Source organism: Schistocerca serialis, chromosome 2, assembly GCF_023864345.2.
Source record: "Schistocerca serialis cubense isolate TAMUIC-IGC-003099 chromosome 2, iqSchSeri2.2, whole genome shotgun sequence".
Classification (NCBI taxonomy): Eukaryota; Metazoa; Arthropoda; class Insecta; order Orthoptera; family Acrididae; genus Schistocerca; species Schistocerca serialis.
Window position 1 is genome coordinate 1,043,585,935 of NC_064639.1, and position 22,909 is coordinate 1,043,608,843.

A 22,909-nucleotide genomic window follows, 5' to 3' on the forward strand; every position below is an offset into this window, starting at 1 on the left:
TTACAGATTACCTACAAGCAATATCCTTAACATATTAATTGCAGTTGCTTCACTACCATGCCAGTATTGTGAAATGTGCCATGTGTTCAAACTTGCTGGCAAATTATACCTTGCACTGGACAGGACTCAAAACCAGAACCTTTTCTCTTCATGAGAAATGAGTCACATTTGGATACCTCAGTTGGTTGAGCAGTTGCTCTCAAAAGGCAACGGTTGTGGATTTGAGTCTTAGTTTGGCACTCAGTTTTAATCTTCCAGTTTTAGTATCAGTGTTTTAACCTTTTTCTGTTACCTCCAAATAACATAATAATCACCATATATTACTTTTTTAACATACTGCATAGCAGGTAACAGCTAATTGTTTAACAGTTTCAACATGCCATACATGATATTCAAGTAACTTTATTTGATTTTAACAGGGAAGCAAGAACAGCTTAAGTCTAACCCACCACGGCCCACACCAAAACTGGGTTTATTGTGCAGTATCACTCCCTATACATCTAGTAAAGCCAACCAATGCCCTTGAATAGTGCAAGGAGTCCCTTTACCAGTTTTTTGTTAGATACAATTTCTTCATGTCTACTTGTCCTGAAGATTCTGCATCTTTTGCTCTCCATTGCTATGCATTCGAAGATTAGGTGTGATGCAGTTTCTTCACCATCATCACAGATCCTACATTTAGGGTCTTCTTCCGTTATACCCATTGTGTGTAGGTGTTTTTTTGAAATTCCCATGGCCTGTCATGAGTTTGATCTCTTTTCTGTTCAACACCAAGATTACAGAGCTTCTTAAATGGGATGGGCATCATTACCTTACCATGTTTTTGTTTATGGACCTTGGTCCGATATTCTACACGCTGTTTCCTAAGCCAGTTTTGTAGTTCTAGTTTGATCATAGCCTTAGTGATTGTCAGGACAGGTTCCGGTCCAATAAATGGAGTCATTACCACCATCCTAGCCAATCTGTCGGCTTGTTCATTGTCACAGATCCCAGAGTGGCCAGGGACCCACACTAGGTTTACCCTATTGCTTCCCCCTAGCTCCAACAGAGCCCTGTGGCATTCTGCAACAATCTTAGATCTTGTTGCAGGAGCTGCCAATGATTTCAGGGCTGCTTGGCTGTCTGAATAGATGTTGATGCTATGGTCATTGTAGCACCTATGCATATTCTCCTCCACACATGCCCTGATTGCCGTAATTTCAGCTTGGAATACAGAGGCCAGTTTTCCTAGAGAGATGATGCCCTTGAGTCTTAGCTGAATCCTGTACACCCCTGCTCCAACTCCTTGGTCTGATTTCGACCCATCGATGAACCAAATGATGTCTCCCGTACAGTGTTGAACTGTTTTTTCCCCACTGCTCCCTGCTACTAATTATTATATTGTAAGGCTTGTTGAAGCAGTTGGGAGTTATTATATAGTCGGCAGGCATTTCTCCAGCCATTCCTATATTTACCTCACTCATTATGTTAGTGTGTTCTGGATATCCGAATGAGACCCAGTTTTTGCCAGTTTTAGGTCTGTATGCCCCAGCTGCTGCCTCCATCTTGATCCAAAGGTGTAGTGGAGGTATGTCCAGCATGGCTTCCATTCCAGCAGTGCTGCTAATTCCATCTGTTATGGCTAAGCAGGCCAGTCTCTGCACCTTAGCAAGCTCCTTAGCTGCAACCCACTGTTCTACCTTCTTCCACCACACTACGGCCCTGTAGGAAATCCTAGGTCTTACCACTGTGGTGTATATCCAGTGCATACCCCTGGGGCGTAGGCCCCAGTTTTTGCCACAAGCCCTTCTGGTACTCACTAGAGTACTTTTTGCCTTGGAGCAGATGCTCTTAATGTGAGGGGTCCACGTTAGTTTCTCATCCAAGGTTACCCCTAGGTATTTTACTATCACCTTCACAGGTAGAGTTTCATTGAAGAGCCTTAGAGTCGAACTTTGTATATGGAACCACACCAGTCTTCTTAGGATTACCCCTCAGATCCAGTTTGATGCACCAATTTTGCACAATGTCCAATCCTCCTTGTACCGTATTTATAACTGTGTCAGTAAATTTGCCAAGTATTACTATGACAAGGTCATCTGCGTATCCTTGGCAGAAGCATTTTCTGGAATTTAGTTCCTCAATGAGTTCGTTCACCACTAGATTCCACAATAAAGGGACAGAACTCCTCCTTGTGGGCAGCCTCTAGTGATGTTAATTACCATCTTTTCATTCATGATGGTAGTCTCAACCTTTCTTCCACTAAGCATGGTCCTGGTTCACCTACATATAGTGGTCCCTAGGTCATGCACCTCTGCTGCCCTTACCATGGAATCGAGTGTCATGTTACTGAAGGCCCCCTTGATATCCAGGAAGATGCAGAGGGCTATTTCTTTGAAGTGAAGTGTTTTCTCCACCCTCCCAACGAGTTGGTGGAGAGCTGTCTCACATGATTTACCTGGTTGATATGTGTGTTGGTTTGAATGTAGAAGGGCCTAATTAGCCTCCTCTCCCCGATGTACACATTAACCAGTTTTCCAATGTTTTGAGAATGAAGGACAGACTGATTGGTCTCATATCCTTGGCCTTGGTATGATCAGTTCTCCCTGGCTTTGGAATGAAGACAACCTTTACTGCCCTCCAAGCATTGGGAATGATTCCTACTGCTAGGCTAACCCTGAATAAACTGCATAGGACTCTTATGGGCTTCTCTCCTGCCTGTTGCAGATGAGCTGGAAAAATTCCATCTGGGGCAGGTGACTTGAACGGTTGGAATGTTCCCACCGCCCATTGGATTTTATTAAAGTTCACACACTCTTTGGCCAATTCCCAGTCCTCTCTTCGAGTGCCTGAGAACCATTGTCTCTCCGGTATCACATTCTGGTCTGTGTTGTCCAGCAGAACATATTGAGGAAAGTGAGTTTTGAGGAGCAGTTCCAGCATTTCATGTGCTGTCTTTGTATATTCCCCATCCTCCTTCCTCAATGTACCTGCTGTATTGGTTGGTACTCTAGTGAGAATTCTGTGAAGTCTGGCTTGAGCAGCTGTGCTCTCCACTTCCTCACAGAATGCCTTCTTTGCTTGTCTGATTGCACGGTTGTAATTGACAAGGGCCTCATGATATTTAGCCCATTGTACTTTGCTTCTCACAATGTTAAACAGTCTCCGTACCAGTTTTCTTTGCATTTCCAAGTTGCTGTTCCACCAAGGGACACTCCTATTTGTGCACTTCTTGGTGATTGTGCAGTTGTCCTGATATGAGGTCCCTATAGCTGAGGTAACAGCCTCTGCTACTTCCTAAATTTCTTATCGAGGATTTAATTTCCGATAAGCCCGAGTCAAGGTCCCTCCCATATGTCCCCCAGTCTGTTTTCCTGGTATTCCTATAGGTCATGGTCTGTCTGATTCCCATCTCAACCTTGAATTTAATGTACATGTAGTCCGATGAAGATGGCTCTAACACCACATGTCGTTGTTTGATATTGCTGCCCATCATCATGGTACCAAAGGTTATGTCAATTACTTCTTCTCTTCTGCTATTCCTGAGTGTAGGTTCATTGCCCCCTATTCAGGACCTCCAAGTTGTTAGCTAAAAGAAATTAAAGAAGGTACTCACCTCTACTGTTGGTGTCCTTGCTGCCCCACACTAGGTTGTGGGTATTGGCATTGTATCCCACCTGCAGTTGGTCACCTGGCCGATGGCAAGCCTCTACCAGTCTCCAAACCTCCAAAGGAGGAGAAGAGCTGTCTTCATAAGGAAGATATGCTGAGGCCAAAATAATTTCCATCGTGATACCTTTCTCACATTGCTGCATTTTAATGGTCACTAAGTCCCTGGAGCAGAAATCCATCATTGGCATGAAAGAAATTCCATTTCTTACATAGATGCATGTTCTGTAGTTCCTTAGATTTCTAGCATAAATCAGCTTACCTCCAGTGCCACCAAGACCTGATACACCCCCTTTATATAAAGAGGATTCTTGTATCAGGGCCACATCCACTTCCTGCCTCACCAGCCAGTGACTCAGGGCAGCACAGGCCCCTTTACTGTGCTGCAGATTAATCTGAAGTACCTTCAGTCTCTGTCTTGCTGCCATCTTTGAGGCCTTTGAGAGCCCTGACGGTGACCTGCGAGAACCCTGACGGTGACCTGCGAGAACCCTAAAATCAATTTCAGGTCCTGCTTCCACATTGTCTTCAGGGATTTCTCCCAACGTCCACCACTAGGGTTCGTCCTTCCGGTACAACCTTCTGGTCGGTCACACTCCAGTCTCCTGTCGAGACTTTTGGGTTCTGGGCCCCTATTTTCTCGAACAGAGTCTTAGGAGACACTTCCTTAAGGATCTTTGGTACCCATATTGACACCTTTGCTGTCTTAAGAAGCTCCACTGGCATCTTGACCAGCAGGTTCGCATCTTCCCACGGGAATATTATGGGCACCTTGTCCTTAAGGCTTTCCACTGTGTACACCCCCCCCCCCCCCCCCCCCCCCCAAGACAAAAATGAGGGCACAATGATCTAGATAGACCCTCTGGAAGTTGGGTCCTGGGCCAGTGTCTTCCCCAATCTTTTCAAAGAGGGCCATATGTACCAATTCCTCCTGCTGCCAGGTGATGGCCACCAGTGGATAGCCTTTCTGGATAACTGCCATCCTAAAAACCGAGGCTGCATTACTATAGGTCTGTTTCCCTGTTTATTGCCTTGGTTTTTTCTGGACTCACTTATCCAGGGAGGAGGGAGTCTTAGATTCCTCCCTTATCCTTTTGCTACCTGTCTTCGATGTTGTGGGGGTCTGCGTATTCCCTTCAATCTGAGACAGTTTTTTTCTGGGGGTCTTAGGTTCAAGTCCCTTTAATTCCCTCCAATTGTCTTTAGGAAGCCATTCTTTCTTTCTTTTTTCCTCTGTTCCCTGAGTAGTTTTCTCCTCTAGGCCCCAGACAAGGCTTTGATCTTAATCTGTTCTAACTTCTCGGTTACAGTTCCCATTTCTGTCTCAGGTCTAGACCCTGATTCAGTAGTGGGAATGACTTCCATCGGTCCTGACCCTGATGTTTGGGTGTCTGAGGTCTCAATTTACCCCTCAATTTTTTTTGTTATTTTCTTCAGTCATGTCCATATTGGTCCCACGAGATTTGGGGATCTGCACGGTCCACACCAGGAATACCCCGCTCGGTGTAAGGCTACTTACTCAGGGAGGTCGGCCGGTATCCGTGAGGCTCCATTTGGGACACATCTTCCCATGTGCCACGCACCTCTCAGCATGGATCGCATCACACCTTGAGTTGGGAAAGGGAATTGGGTAGGAAAAGTAGTGGATAGGGAAGATGGGACGTTGTGGGCCACCCTTAGTCTGATCCGTCGGCTGGGGCCTTTCCGGCAGTAGGTCCTCCACCTTCAGCTTAGCCCTCAGCATCACACGGATACACGAGTCTCTCCACCTGTACAGACAGTGCTTTGTCAAGGTGTTGTCCCCTGGAGAGGTTCAAGTAACTTTATAACCTAAGCACTGATATTCTCTGATGGCTGCTTCGGTCTCAGACCACCGAAGTAGGGTTTTCCAGTGGGATGGTCCTGAGAAGGACCTCTTCTTTCAGTTGATGTTGAGATTTTATTGTGTACAGAGGGGCATCAGACAGGATGTTATTTTCAGATTTGATTAACTAAGAAATAGTGAAGATTAGTTTTTAATGTTCCATCAATAGTTAAGTCATTTGAGATATAACATAAGCACAAATTGGAAAAGGTTGGAGCAGAAAACGAGTTGTGACCTTTCCGCAGAAATAATCCTTGCAGTTACGTCAAATGATTTTGTGAAAGCTTGAGAAACCCAAATCTGAACTGTCGGTCTTGGATTTGTGCCCTGTTCCTAGGTGGCCACGGATATTTTTCTCAAACCAGTGTTTACTGAACTTTATTTCTTTTGTGGTTATGGTTTGTTGGGATCAGGACCGTTTCTCACTGATAGTGAGAATGGGAGAATGGTGAAACTAATTTAATTAAAGAAAGGAGACAGGGGAGGCAGAGAATGGCGACAGGGGGGTGGGGAGGGTGTAAGTGTGAAAGAGGAAGGAGATAGGGCATGGTGAGAATGCTTGAATAGGCTTAGTGATGAGAAGTGTATCACTCACAGTGCATCACTTACAGTGCTGAGATAATATTCATAAGAAAGCACTATCTAGGTAAAGTGATGGATTATAATTTTTTCTGCAGGTGAAAGTGCTTGAACCTTGTACAGTTTTGGTGAATAGAAATTGCATCATACTTAACATGCTGTCACTGTTCATGGCCTGTGGCGAAAAACCAATTTTAATTCCTAGAAATGAACACTACAACAGAACTGTCACGTTCTCATTTGATGTTTTCATATACCATTATATTAGAATGTTGCACAGACCGTAATTTGGGTGCATGACACATTCTTAGCAGGGGAAGATGTAGCATAGCCAATGTGCTAACTACTTCTGCTCTGCAATGCATGCTTTAATTGTTCTTTCCACTGACAATCAACAGTTCTAACAGAATGCTCCAAATCAAAGCGCCACTGCTGCTTCTGACTCTTGCTCTTTAAAATTTAGGTACTGAGAAAATTATCACTATTGATTGGTAATGTAATACCTATTGTGTTTGCATTATGTCACCCATAATGATCACTTAATGGACAAACTGCTTGTAACATAAAGCATATGCTGGTGAGCAATCAAATAAGTAAAAACTATTGAGCTGTGGAATTGTAAGCACTGGTTTGGCGGGTGAGGGCAAGTTGTGGCACGACAACTGGGCTGTCATGGCAAACTACATGGTCGCCAGTGAGTGAGTGCCCAGTGAAAGGTAATCAGTGGTTTTCCCAAGGCCTCAGGAGTTGGGGGATGGCTGTCAGCCTTGTGAAAGCCTGGTCTGTGTGTGAATAGGTCCTAAGATGGCATTGCTCACAACATGGCAGGATTTCAAAATTCTATAGTAATTCACAGTTTCATTGTAAAACCAATAACATCAGCACATTTAGAGCACGGAGATGAATGTTTTGGGACTTTAATATTATGAATACTATGAAAACTAAGAAAGTTAAGTAGTATATTGAATACATGATCTCAAAAACAAAAAAAAAAAAGTTAACAACTGTTGAACGCTTGACAAACAAAACAAAATGTCGGATGATAGTCTAAGACGCTAGCTATCATTGCTGAAAGCCACACATTTATACAAAATATTATTTGTTGAACTGTCACATACTTTCATACTTTACACTTTGTTAGTTATTTAAATGTGTTGGATCATCGTATTCTCCACAGCTACATGACAAATGACTGCAGCAAGGCTTTCCTTATACCTATCCCTACCTAACCATGTAACATGTCTTTAGATTATTACCTGATTTCTAGTTTATTTAATCAAATGTTAATTCATCGTATATTAAAGACGCTCATCATTTGAAAATGTTAATTTACATATAAGGTTTGATAACACTACTAAATAGAAAGTAAAAACACACATCTATTTAGCAAGCCAACTTTATTGTTTTACATATTCTAAAAACTTTTTCTTTGTTATTTATCATAAGTATGCATGCATGAAATTCATGTTTTAATTGATTCTGCTTTTACTTTTTGATAAAGAAAATGTGTATGACCTGAGGGTGACTGACATTTCATTTAACATATAGTTCATATTATAGGTAATTAATCATATTATAATCATAATAATTAATAATCATATAATTAATCATATTATAGCTAACACTTGGTTCAAGAATCATAAAAGAAGCTTGTATACATGGAAGAATCCTGGAGATACTAAAAGGTATCAGATAGATTATATAATGGTAAGACAGAGATTTAGGAACCAGGTTTTAAATTGTAAGACATTTCCAGGGGCAGATGTGGACTCTGTCCACAATCTATTGGTTATGAACTGTAGATTAAAACTGAAGAAATTGCAAAAAGGTGGGAATTTAAGGAGATGGGACCTGGATATACTGACTAAACCAGAGGTTGTACAGAGTTTCAGGGACAGCATAAGGGAACAATTGACAGGAATGGGGGAAAGAAATACAGTAGAAGACGAATGGGCAGCTCTGAGGGATGAAGTAGTGAAGGCAAATTATGGAAATGGGAGAGGATGTAGATGAAGATGAAATGGGAGATGCGATACTGCGTGAAGAGTTTGACAGAGCACTGAAAGACCTGAGTCGAAACAAGGCCCCGGGAATAGACAACATTCCATTAGAACTACTGACGGCCTTGGGAGAGCCAGTCCTGACAAAACTCTACCATCTGGTGAGTAAGATGTTCAAGACAGGCGAAATACCCTCAGATTTAAAGGAGAATATAATAATTCCAATCCCAAAGAAAGCAGGTGTTGACAGATGTGAAAATTACCGAGCTATCAGTTTAATAAGCCACTGCTGCAAAATAATAACGCGAATTATTTACGGACGAAAGGAAAAACTGGTAGAAGCCGACCTTGGGGAAGATCAGTTTAGGTTCCGTAGAAATGTTGGAACACGTGAGGCAATACTGACCTTACGACTTATCTTGGAAGAAAGATTAAGGAAAGGCAAACCTACGTTTCTAGCATTTGTAGACTTAGAGAAAGCTTTTGACAATGTTGACTGGAATACTCTCTTTCGAATTCTAAAGGTGGTAGGGGTAAAATACAGGGAGCGAAAGGCTATTTACAATTTGTACAGAAACCAGATGGCAGTTACAAGAGTCGAGGGGCATGAAAGGGAGGCAGTGGTTGGGAAGGGAGTGAGACAGGGTTGTAGCCTATCCCCGATGTTATTCAATCTGTATATTGAGCAAGCAGTAAAGGAAACAAAAGAAAAATTCGGAGTAGGTATTAAAATCCAGGGAGAAGAAATAAAAACTTTGAGGTTCACCAATGACAGAGACAGCAAAGGACTTGGAAGAGCAGTTGAACGGAATGGACTGTGTCTTGAAAGGAGGATATAAGATGAACATAAACAAAAGTAAAACGAGGATAATGGAATGTAGTCGAATTAAGTCGGGTGATGCTGAGGGAATTAGATTAGGAAATGAGACACTTAAAGTAGTAAAGGAGTTTAGCTATTTGGGGAGGAAAATAACTGATCATGGTCAAAGTAGAGAGGATATAAAATGTAGACTGGCAATGGCAAGGAAAGCGTTTCTGAAGAAGAGGAATTTGTTAACATCGAGTATAGATTTAAGTGTCAGGAAGCCTTTTCTGAAAGTATTTGTATGCAGTGTAGCCATGTATGGAAGTGAGACATGGATGATAAATAGTTTGGACAAGAAGAGAATAGAAGCTTTTGAAATGTGGTGCTACAGAAAAATGTTGAAGATTAGGTGGGTAGATCACGTAACTAATTAGGAGGTATTGAATAGGATTGGGGAGAAGAGAAGTTTGTGGCACAACTTGACTAGAAGAAGGGATCGGTTGGTAGGAAATGTTCTGAGGCATCAAGGGATCACAAATTTAGCATTGGAGGGCAGCGTGGAGGGTAAAAATCGTAGAGGGGGACCAAAGAGATATATATATATATATATATATATATATATATATATATGATGGAACATTAAACACTAATCTTTCCACTGGACTCGCGTTCGGGAGGACGACGGTTCAATCCCGCGTCCGGCCATCCTGATTTAGGTTTTCCGTGATTTCCCTAAATCGCTCCAGGCAAATGCCGGGATGGTTCCTCTGAAAGGGCACGGCCGACTTCCTTCCCTGTCCTTCTCTAATCCGATGAGACCGATGACCTCGCTGTTTGGTCTCTTTCCCAAAAACCAACCAACCAACTAATCTTTCTTCCTTTCTACGATCCCCTATCATAGTTGTATTTCTTGGATAATCAAATCTGACAATAATATCATTCTGATGCTCTTCTGTGCATAATAAAACCCCAACATCAACTGAAAGAAGAGGTCCTTCTTATGACGTTCCCACTGGATAACCTTGCTATGGTTGTCTGATCGCAGCAGCCATCAGACAATACGAAGTGATTAGCAGCAGAAAGTTACTTGAATATCGTATATGGGATGTTGAAATTAAACTGCGCTTACCTGCTAGTTAGGATATTTAAAAAAAAGTAGTATGTGAGTATTGTGTCATTGGGAGGTATCAAAAAAGGTTAAATTGTTAATATTTTTAGGGGTGGAAAGAAGAGTGAGTACATATCATAGGAACTTGGATTAACTGTGATAACACACAACACTCAGAATGACTTTTCACTCTGCAAGATTGAAACTGAGTGGTGACCACAGACTTGAACCCAAAATCTTTTGCCTTTTCTGGGCAAATTCTCAATGAACTCATCTATCCAGGTATGACTCACTACTTGTGAAGAGCAAAGCCCCTGGTTTTGATTCCTGGTCCAGCTCAAAGTTTTAATTTTCCACTATGTTTCCATGCAGGACACATTTCGCAATATTGTTGTTGTAGTGAAGCAAGTGCAATTAATATGTTAAGGATATTGCTTGTAGGCATCCTGTACAACTTGTACATTTTTGTTGCCTAGATATTTGGGTGCCTGTAATATGTCAGTTGAGACATTTTCGGATATAGATAACATTGCTATCTATGATGTGTGTATTACCGTTGTATGTTTATAAATATTGAAGTCTGCATTAACTTATTTTTGTAAAAGGTGTTCTACACATGCTACTAGCAGAGCTTGCTCACAGCAAGAGATATTAATACAAGATACTATTCATAAGCACTGCAAGTTATTGTAAGCCTGTATTCCAAGCAAAATTCCATTCAAGCCACATCAGCATTTCATCTATTACTAATAAGAGTCCACCAGAGAGCACCATAACCAAATCTGGCTGGGTTGGAATTTTCTGTGCGTGGGAACTGGTTGTTTGTGTTAGCCGCCTACTCCTCCTCCACCTCATCATCATTATCATCATCGTTTGTGACAGTGGTTAGATTGGATTGTGTTAAAATTGGACTGTGTAAAAACTGGGTCTTTGTACAGGCGCTGATTACCGCGCAGTCGAGTGCCCCACAAACAAAACATCATCATCACAACCAAACTATTACACTTGTACCACACACTCCACTGCTAGGACCAACACAGACAGAGAAGAGAGTCAGATTGGTCCTGCACAAGCTTATATGTTGGAGTCTGACGTGATCCTATCTGAGGGCATATCTGAGGATCAGTGCCCTGACTAGTGCCGCTACAGTGGTCAGTAGTAATGTTCTGACAACTACTTGGTTTCCATGGTAGCATTTCCCTGCAACCCGTTAGTTACCATCGTAGGTGAACATTGGTGGTGTGGTGTTGATGGGATGCAGAGGAGCTGCCACCTTTGAAGGCAGTGGATCTATGTCCATCAGCATTGACATGAAAAGACACTGCAAGACAAACTCGATGGCAGTTGTGTAGGTTACCGTGGAACCAGAGATTTCGTTATTGGAGAAGAAATTGGTGGCCATTGAACAGGATGGCAGAGGCAAAGTTGATATCAGTGATGCCACAGAAATCCAAGGGTTGAGGCCATGGGATACACCACAGACCCTTGTCAGGCAGAGATCTTGGAACCATGTTGGGTGCTGTCTGAGCTAGTGGACCCACACTGTTGTGACCATCTGCAAAGAAGAAGCCTTGATATGTACTGGTGGTGGATGCCAAATTTCCAAGAGGATATGGTGATGAGCAGCTGTGAAGCTACTCTTTCAAGTGTGACCTTCAGTTGGGATGGCCTTGTAAGTTACTAGAAGACCACAGCAAGCATTAGATGCAGTATCAAGCATCATTTCCTTGCTGGTGTTGGCCACAACATAATCTTCAGCTTCTTTGACTCCACTGGCTGCTAGTTTGAAACCCAAGTCTTTCATAGGCAGTTGCCTGAAAAACCCTTGTGCAAGTTCCATTTTAGTTGTTTTGCTGTTTTATGAATTGTAAATTCAAAGTGTGAAAAGATTCTTGCTCAAATGTATTGTACACTGTGGGGTCAGCTATGACAAGAAAATCGAATGGTGAAGTGACTTGTTTGTAAGTGAAACTGGAAGTTTTTCCAGCTTGACCACCTGCTGGCGTACATCAGTCCATGGGTTTGTCTTGGCTGCCTGCAAGAGTGACACCCCAAAACAAACACACACACACACACACACACACACACACACACACACACACACACACGACCATCAGCTCCACCATCTCTGGCCCAAGATGCTGGAGTTAGCAGTTGTCTGTGCATGACGTGTGCTTGCTTTGTGTGTATATGTGTGTGGTGCTAGTCTGCAACTTGACATGTCTTCTTTCGGTAAGAAGCAATCTATCTTTTCCTTACATTGTTTCTGGAGCCAGTGGCTCCTTCTTCAGGCAGAAGGGTTGAAGAGGAATGAAGAGGTGTGAAGGAAAAGGAGTGGAGGGGTTTAGGAAAGTGTGTTGATTTCGAGAAAGTCATGCAGAACCACGGGTCGGGGGAGACCTACCGCACAGGATAAGAAGGTCTTTCTTTCTCATTCCCTGTGGTAAATCTCCCATAACCCGCAGCTCTAGGTGACTTCCCAAAATCCACCCCTTTTCTTAGACCTCTCCAGTCCTTTTCCGTCACCCCTGTTCCTTCCCTTTCAACCCTTCTGCCTGAAGAGGGAGCCACTGGCTCTGAAATCTTGCATAATTACAACCCTCTTTTATGTGTGTATTCTGCCACCACTCGGTGAATAGATTTTTTTTATTGATCCAGTTAAATTATTTTGTGAAAAATTGACTGTTTTAATTGTTATTTTTCTACATTACTGATATTCCCATCTAGATATCTGATTTCCTGACATAACACAATTAAAATAAACAGTTTTTATTTTTTTATTTTTCTGAGGAACAGTCATACAATAATTTTTAAATGAACACAGAGCTATTTGACTGTATTGTTCTTTATTTAATTATGACCCAGTTTTGGCCTTTTATGCCATTTTAAAGTGACTGAGTTTATGTCATTAACACATACTGCAGGACATCAACACAAAATTGGTCGTACATTAAGGAAATATTTGTTCCCCACAAAATGCCTGATGTAAAATCATCATTTTGTAAAAAGATCAGGAAATAATAGTGGGAACACATCATGTTTAATCAAAACAGGTGTACTTTGGTATATAAAAGATGAACACATGTACTTGAGTCTCATGTGTTTATCTTTTATATGTTAAAGTGAACCTGTTTTTATTAAATACGACATGCTCCCACTATTATTTCCTGATATTTTTACAAGATGATGATTTTACATCTGGCATTTTGAGGAGAACAAATATTTTCTGAATTTATGGCCAATTTTGAGCTTGATGTCCTGCAATGTGTTAATGACGTAAACCCAGTCACTTGAAAATGGCATAAATAAAGAACAATACAGTCAAGTGATGATGTGTTAATTTAAAAACAGTTAAGATATATGTGCTTATAATTTACTTTTTTCAAATTTCCAGATGTGTTTCAAAAACTGTTTCGGCAAGATCTCCTAGTCGCTAGCTTGTTTAGAAATTTTTTGCTAGCAGAAAGAATTATGCGTTCTTATGACTGCACTCCTGTATCATCTCCAAAGTTACCTCCAACTTATCAGGTAAATTTCTCCACCTGCCTGTTGTTTTTTTGTAATGCTTTTATTGATGTAGTGTGTGCGTGTGTGCTAGTGGTAAAGTTCTCTCACTCTACAACCAATGGCTATTTCCATGTTATACTCACTGTCAGGTGTAGAACAGTGTTTACAAATAGTTTGTTATGTGATGTTACTGTATTTTCATTTCCTGTACACAAAAGTGGTCGAATTAAAGAATATGTAGTCAATAAATGTACATAATGTGCGTGTATAATACTTGGGGTGGCAGGTAAGGAAGTTCAGGACTGATTGGAGGGCTACTATTTGAAACATGTGTGTATAATATTTATTTTTTTTCTAAATCATGCTGAGCAGCTAATAGGTTACTTATGCAATACACACACATGTGATCCTATCAGACCTTCAGTAATGACTTTCTTGCCAAATTAAAGTCGTGTGCCAGCTTACGATGTTCTCCGTAACTGTATATTTGTCAGAGAAAGCTGCTCCACATAAGAAAGGCAAGTATTCCGATTCAAGACCTGCTGTGGCACATTGTCAGTCAGTCTGATAGGATGATTCCTTTCAGTGACAGTCTGCTACAAAGTGAAGGTTTTATCCTGAAACCAGCCCCTAAAACATTCTCTGCCTCTCTCCCAGTTGTGATGGTATAGCTAAGTGTTTGAGAGAAGATCTGAGTGATTTGAAGAAAATAAAAAAAAAAAGGTATTTCCACTTAAGAGCTGTGAGTCTATCTGTGAGCATGTTAAGATATCTCGTTAAGGCTTGTCATTATTGTGTAGTGGCACTGCAGAACTGAGCTGTAAAGAGTTATGGGAACGTAACACAGTCATGCTTCAAATTCAGCTGTAGTGGGCATGAGAACAGCCTATAACACACATCTAAATACTATTGAAACTGTTCATCAAGCAGAAAGACTCATTCTCCACAGTTAGTTACATAGTGCTGACAACTATTGGTATCAAAGCATAGATATACTTAGAAAACAATTCTGTCAGAGTCTACAGCTTGCATCAATGTGTATCAAAGAGAAACTTAAAAACATTGTCCATCCATCTACTCAGTGTCAACTGCCAAAAAAATTCAGAGTTTCTTAATTTGTTCTTTGCTTATTTCAAGATAAATATTGACAAATACTTTAGGAAGTCAGTTCCCCCCCCCCTTTAACCACATCTTACAAAATATGAGACACAGTGTAAAACATACATTGCGTAACTTTGATTGTAATCCATTTAGCCTTGAGGAATAATCAACAAGTAGGCATTTGTCTAAAATGACCAGATAATTCTGGTACAATGTTTGAAATCTATAAATATTTTTATTCATTGCTACAGATGCCAACAGCAAGTTCATTGTAATTGGTATAGGAGGGTATGGACATTGAGGCATTGAAGTGTTTGTACATTTCAATCTTGGTGTTTATTTCACTATATGCAAGGAGGGAAGCTTAATGTACCACCAGACTCTGTACTACCACAGCCATCAGTCATATTACTGTAAGGGTACATTTGTAGATCAGTAGTATTCTTCGTTAAGACATTTCTTCAAATGTAGATCCCTACAGAGTCTGGAAAGATACATAAGTCACACCAAAACCCAAGAAAGGAAATAGTAGTAATCTGCAGAATTACGGACCCATATCAGTAATGTCAATTGACAGTAAGATTTTGGAAATATACTGTTCTTGAACATTATGTATGGCCTCGAAGAAAATGATTCATTGACAAGTAGCTAACATGGATTCAGAAAATATTCTTGTGAAGCAAAACTAGCTTTTTATTCACACAAAGTAATGAGTGCTATTGACAGGGAATGTCAAATTGATTCCATATTTTCAGATTTCCAGAACGCTTTTGACACTGTTCCTCACAAGCAACTTCTAATTGAATTACGTGACTAAGGTCTGTTGTCTTGGCTGTGTGTCTGGATTTGCGATTTTCTGTCAGAAAGCTTACAGTTCATAATAACCGACAGAAAGTCACTGAGTAAAACGGAAGTAATATCTGGTGTTTCCCGAGACAATCTGAGCAGGCCTCTTAGGTTGTTTGCAGATGATGCTGTCATTGACTGTCATGTAATGTCATGAGAAGATTCAAGTGAATTGGAAAATCATTTAGACAAGATATCTGTATGGTGCAAAAAGTGGCAGTTGACTCTAAATCTTGAAAAGTGTGGAAGCATCCACATGGGCACTAAAAAGAACTTACTAAATTTCAGTTACATGATAAAACACAGAAATCTAATGCCTGTAAACTCAGCTAAATACTTAGGGATTGCAATTACAAATAACATAAATTGGAACAATCACATAGATAATGTTGTGGGTAAATCAAACCAAATACTGTGATTTATTGTCAGAGTACTTAGAAAATGTAACAGGTTTACTGAAGAGACTGTTTACACTATGGTTGTCTGTCCTCTTCTGGAGTATTGTTGTGTGGTGTAGGATCAGCTTCATATACGATTGACGGAGAAGAATGAAAAATTCAAAAAAGGGCAACTCATTTTGCATTATCATGAAATAGTGGAGAGAGTGCCAAGGATAAGATACTCGAATTGTAGTGGCTCTCGTTAAAACAAAGGCAGTTTTTCACTGTGGCAGGACCTTCTCATGAAATTTCAATCACCAACATTCTCTTCAGAGTGTGAAAATATTTTGTTGGTGCCCTCCTCCATATGGAAAAATGATCATAAAAACATAATAAAGAGAAATCATAGCTCACACAAAAAGAGGTGAGTGTTTGTTTTTCCCACACGCTGTTTGATAGTGGAACAGTACTGAAGTAGCTTAAAGGTAGTTTGATGAACCCTCTGTCAGGTGAATAATTGTAAATTGCTGAGTAATCATGTAGGTGTAGATGCGGAACCTTACAGTCAATGGGTTCTAGATTCAGAGAGAGAATATTTCAACAAATTTCTTTCCAGAACACAGTAAGTAAAACAATTTTCTGACACTATTTTTAAATGTATATATGTTCTGCACAACACTATTGTTGACTTAGAGGTATCTCTGAACATCTAATAACGAAATCAAGCATTGTAAGCAAGGTACAGGGCTGGACTTATTTGTTGCATCACTTTCTATATTCAATACTTGTGTCATAATTGTTGAATATTTTAGGTAAATCGACTTGATTTCCCTCTGTTTCTGTAGGGAACCAATATACACAATAATTTGTATCAGTTTCATTGTACTGTCATGATTTATTTCTGTAAAATGAGTTGTTATTCACATTTTAACAGTTTCTTAACAAATCACATGGAAGTGTATATGCCATCTTATCTGTTTGTTCTTATGAACTATGGTTGTTAATTTCAGAAGAAATGCTAATATTAATTTTATGACATAACATTGATAGTTTTTAGTGTTTGTACCTGCACAGTTACCTCGTCTGAATGCACGATTGCCATTTAGTACTTGGTCATTCCTCTTCATGCCTTAATAACCACTTTCTATTATGTAAACAGTGAGAGAATTAAATTTTTAGTGTGTTCCTCAACCAGTTCACAAGTGTCACTAATAGTTTCTTCTATTCGTGGCTTCTTTTTTGTGACTGTATTTCCTGTAACCTCTCAAAAGTTGGCAATAGGATTTAAATCAGGCCTGTTTTTTGGCCATTCTAATATTTGAACTCTATTTTGTGTAAGGAAAGTTTTTACAAAAAATAGAAATATGTAACAAATAATTTGGAACATCATCTGCTTCATACTTGATACAAACAATGACCACAGGACATACTTTCAAAGCTCTGTGGCAAGGAGCACAATCATCCTGGAAAATGCAACTGGAAACATCTCCAAACTGGTCTCTTATTGTGGTCATAAGCTTTCTTTCAGGGATTCTGAGGTATATGTTTGCATTGACTGTGCCATTTATGAAGTACAGATGATCTACTCCAAATACATCCCTAGATCATCTGTCCTGTTGGATGTTTGACTATTTGTGTTATACACGAAGGCAAAAAATCTTCACTTACTCTGTGATGTACAAATACTTTGCCATCAGTGCCATGCAGATTAAATTTAGACCCATCTGGAAAGATTACTCTGTTCTACATCTCTGAAGTATGCATCTCATGACTTTATCCTATTTTAGCTGCTGTTATCACATTGTTTTTGTCAGTAAAGGCTTATTTCTAGGCTGATGGGCAGCAAGTCCACCTTCCATCAATCTCTTTCTAATAGTTATAATCTTTACTGAGACAGTACAGATTTCTTCCAGTATCACAGCAGTTCAATTGATGATCCATGAGAGAAAATCTGTCCTGTTTGACTGTTGACACCCTTCTTGTGCCTCTTCCTTCCTCACAATCACCATTTCGTTCTCTCTGTACATGTTTAGTAATCTTGAAATTGTAAACTAGAGAATCTCTGTCTTGTGCTGAGACCAAATAGTGCATAAGCAAGTGTAGCAGCTTCCTGGTTTGGTATTAATTCCTCTGACCTGCACATATTTCCACTTCAATGTGTCAACACAAGATGACTGTATGGACACTGCTTCATTGTAGATGACAACAGTGGCAACAAGGAGTTGGATATTGTTGGAAAAAATGTGACAGGAAGTAAAACAATAAAGGCAAAAATGTGTAACCATGACTAACATTCTTGTTACCAACAGTTTGATCTCTTGCGCATGAACAAGCAACTGACCCTGCGATTGGCTGAAAGTTTTTCAGCTGAAATACTGGGATAAGAGTTAATAATATCCCAGAATTACTCCCAAAAATGATGAAATAAAACAAGACTTTTATGTTTGCTATGATGCAAAATGCTATTTTTCAAACCAGGCATACAAGTATCCTGGCAAATAATAATAATACACTCCTGGAAATTGAAATAAGAACACCGTGAATTCATTGTCCCAGGAAGGGGAAACTTTATTGACACATTCCTGGGGTCAGATACATCACATGGTCACACTGACAGAACCACAGGCACATAGACACAGGCAACAGAGTATGCACAATGTCGGCACTAGTACAGTGTATATCCACCTTTCGCAGCAATGCAGGCTGCTATTCTCCCATGGAGACGATCGTAGAGATGCTGGATGTAGTCCTGTGGAACGGCTTGCCATGCCATTTCCACCTGGCGCCTCAGTTGGACCAGCGTTCGTGCTGGACATGCAGACCGCGTGAGACGACGATTCATCCAGTCCCAAACATGCTCAATGGGGGACAGATCCGGAGATCTTGCTGGCCAGGGTAGTTGACTTACACCTTCTAGAGCACGTTGGGTGGCACGGGATACATGCGGACGTGCATTGTCCTGTTGGAACAGCAAGTTCCCTTGCCGGTCTAGGAATGGTAGAACGATGGGTTCGATGACGGTTTGGATGTACCGTGCACTATTCAGTGTCCCCTCGACGATCACCAGTGGTGTACGGCCAGTGTAGGAGATCGCTCCCCACACCATGATGCCGGGTGTTGGCCCTGTGTGCCTCGGTCGTATGCAGTCCTGATTGTGGCGCTCACCTGCACGGCGCCAAACACGCATACGACCATCATTGGCACCAAGGCAGAAGCGACTCTCATCGCTGAAGACGACACGTCTCCATTCGTCCCTCCATTCACGCCTGTCGCGACACCACTGGAGGCGGGCTGCACGATGTTGGGGCGTGAGCGGAAGACGGCCTAACGGTGTGCGGGACCGTAGCCCAGCTTCATGGAGACGGTTGCGAATGGTCCTCGCCGATACCCCAGGAGCAACAGTGTCCCTAATTTGCTGGGAAGTGGCGGTGCGGTCCCCTACGGCACTGCGTAGGATCCTACGGTCTTGGCGTGCATCCGTGCGTCGCTGCGGTCCGGTCCCAGGTCGACGGGCACGTGCACCTTCCGCCGACCACTGGCGACAACATCGATGTAGTGTGGAGACCTCACGCCCCACGTGTTGAGCAATTCGGCGGTACGTCCACCCGGCCTCCCGCATGCCCACTATACGCCCTCACTCAAAGTCCGTCAACTGCACATACGGTTCACGTCCACGCTGTCGCGGCATGCTACCAGTGTTAAAGACTGCGATGGAGCTCCGTATGCCACGGCAAACTGGCTGACACTGACGGCGGCGGTGCACAAATGCTGCGCAGCTAGCGCCATTCGACGGCCAACACCGCGGTTCCTGGTGTGTCTGCTGTGCCGTGCGTGTGATCATTGCTTGTACAGCCCTCTCGCAGTGTCCGGAGCAAGTATGGTGGGTCTGACACACCGGTGTCAATGTGTTCTTTTTTCCATTTCCAGGAGTGTAAAAATACGCCACTGACAATGGTGAAACACTGCCAAAATACATAAGACAGGTAACATTATTTTCCATCAAGGGAGACCTACAAATCCTATAATAACTATTACCTCTTTCCAAGATAGGGTATCACTAGGGCAGAGTGTCAAAGGTAAGCAGAACTCTTGATATTGCCTTATGTGCTCACCATATCTCTGCAACAATATTTTTGTTTTATGTCTCATTAACATGTCATGATGATGTGTACTGTAAGAATACATCAGATGTAGATAGTAACTTCACTCTGCTTAGAAAGTCTGTTATAAAGAAGTTATGTGATACATCAGAACGGAGTACTAGAATATCAGATCAGAACTTCAGCCCACATCTTTGCCTTAGGCTGCTGTTATAGTGGAGCAATGCTGAGCCACCACAGGTGTATGTCAGTCGGAAAAGAACAGCACTGGTGAAACAAAATCATCATTGCAGCCGGCACACAATTGTAGTGGTGCTGGTAGCAGAATGGCACAAAAGAGAGCAGCAGAGAGCAGTGCTGAAGGGATCAAACATGTTCGTCTGCTGATCTCCAACCAGAGTGTTGGTGTAACTTTAGCTATACTGAGTGAGGTGGCACAGTGGTTAGCACACTGGACTCACATTCAGGACGACGACGATTCAAACCCGTGTCCAGCCGTCCTGAATTAGGTTTCCTATGATTTTCCTAAATCACTTGAGTCCAATGCCAGAATGGTTCCTTTGGAAGGGCACAGCCAACTTCCTTAGAGATTTATATTTTCCGTAGATTTTATTTCTTTCGTTGTCTTAATATGAGAGCCAATAATGAAATTCAAAGTACATAGCTGACACACACACACAAATCCTATTTTATCACAGTCAGTTCACAAAACCATCTCTTATATGGACAGCCTCATCTGAAGCTCTATTGAAGTTTCATCCTGTTCGATAACTACAATTGTAGAATTACATATTGTATCATCAAATGTTACTTCATAATTTTGTCTTTGGCCTCTGTTTGCTTCAGGTTATACCAGTAAAACTAAAGAAGTGCAGAGTCAGCTAATCCAAAGTGCTTGTGAAGTATTTGGTTGAGTCTTATGGACAGCATATGTTAGAGTGCTAGGCAGCGAAGACTTAAAACATTATTTTATCTGAGAGCACGGATGTTAAATAAGGGGTTTCCAAGATGTGTCATCTGAAAACCCTTGTTTTGGTTGAGGAGGTTATATGCTAATTGTGTTTTCCTTGACCACTGAATCTCAGTAGGATGAGACTGTGGCCAGTATTTTAACTTTCTCATAATCCATGGAATGGATTTTTTATTTATCTATGACTGACTTTCTTGTTATTAACAGTGTTAACTCCGACACACTCATGTTTACTCCACAGTGTGAAGTACTTTAAAACTCTTGCAAGTTACTCTCCTTGAGAATAGCTGAAAGATTGTCATCCAAAATGTCGTTACAAGAGCTATTAACATCCCAGATGCGCTCCTGAAAAATGATGGAAAATTCGACCTGCTGGGAAAACTTCAAGAAACACTACTCGTGTGTTGTGTTTTGCAGACAGAACCAGTAAAGATAGCTGACAGTGTATGTGATCCATACTATTTAATTTCTTCCTTTCAGAAATTTTATTTGACTGTAGGAAAAAAAATTCCTCAAGCGGTAACTGGAGATGGTTATAGTAAAGGTTTTCATGTAACAAGTATTTTTTTTAATCTTCCCAAAATACTTGGCTAACAAAAAGCCATAGTTCGCAGCAACCCGTGAAGTAACAAAACTATTGATAAACCTATGTGTTACCCAGTATTTACCTAGGTGACAAATGATGGTCACCATAGTGAAAGTATTTTCGTTAGCTAATTGCTTTAGATTGCAAATGGTTTGAACATTTGTTATTATTTGTGCTTTTGCACTGGTATGGATGGATGCAGCATTTCTTCGAGGTAGGATGAAGGTGGCAGCTTGGCTACGCATAGCTGTACCTGCTAACTTGGCAATTATTCTGTGCTATGATGTCCCGACTCGGAGAATAAAGGGAGTGCCTTGACAGTGGTGCTGATATCATGGAGGACATAGGAAGATCTATGAGAATTGTTACTAATGTAATACAAAGTACACATAATATCCTATGAGCATGAACATTTTATGAAGTGTCGTATTGTAACTGAAGGAACAATGTAATTGTATTTCAGAGGAAGTGCTTTCTGTTATTTAGTAGAAAATTGAAGATAGGTAAAAGCTTCCAGAATCTAGCACAGAAACATCTGCAGTGGTAAATAAGCCCAAGTTAAGTAGAAAATGCACAGTTTGAACGTTTAATTAAGAGGCAGTAGCCAAAAGTTTTAGGGTAACAGCGATCTGAACGTACACTATTTCAGAATTGGTGACATTTCGAAGCATTCTAAGATATTTGTCACAAAAGATATGAGTTCATTGTAAAATATAGGAAATAAATAATTTGGAGGTCTGGAGGTCTGGGAATGTTCAACAATAGAATTCTACTCACCCCATAGATGGTGGCTTGAATCACAGCCAGTCACAATGAAAAGACTGCTAAACTTTTGAACAGTGAAAAATCAAGGATGAATTATAACAATATTGTTACTGCTCACCACATAGCGAAGATGCTGAGTCACAGATAAGCACAACAAAAAGGCTGTCACAAATATGCTTCAGGCCAGTAAGGCCTTTGTCAAACTTAGATGACAAACACACACATACACATACACATACACATACACACTCACGCAAATGCAATTCACGCACACACGTGACTGAAGTCTCAGCCAAAGCAGCAGCACCAATGCATGGTGGGAGTGGCGACTAGGTAGGGGTAAGGAGGAGGCTGGGGTGGGGTGGGGGAAAGATAGTAGGGCAGGGATAGTGGACAGTGATGTGCTGCTGGGGAGCATGCAAGGATGAGGTGGAAAGAGTGTAGGGCAGCTACGTGCATTCGGGAAGTTACACGGAGGGCAGCGGAGAGGTGGGGATGGGAATGGGGGGATAGCGGAAAAGGAGAGAAGTAAAAAGACTGGGTGCAATGGAGAAATGAGGGCTGTGTAGTGCTGGAATGGGAACATAGAAGGGGCTGGATGGGAGATGACATTGACTAATGAAGGCTGGGGCCAGGAGGGTTATGGGAAT

The 22,909-nt window shown here is 41.3% G+C and overlaps 1 protein-coding gene across 3 annotated transcripts in view; it reads left to right on the forward strand.

The window, feature by feature from the left end:
• LOC126458470 (regulatory-associated protein of mTOR) overlaps positions 1-22,909 on the forward strand; it is a 336,732-nt gene that overhangs the window by 102,979 nt on the left and 210,844 nt on the right. For all 3 annotated transcript variants that reach the window (XM_050095547.1, XM_050095548.1, XM_050095549.1), the window contains exon 8: positions 13,399-13,532. In XM_050095547.1, the coding sequence (XP_049951504.1) occupies positions 13,399-13,532 (134 nt within the window). The remainder of the gene's footprint in view (positions 1-13,398; positions 13,533-22,909) is intronic.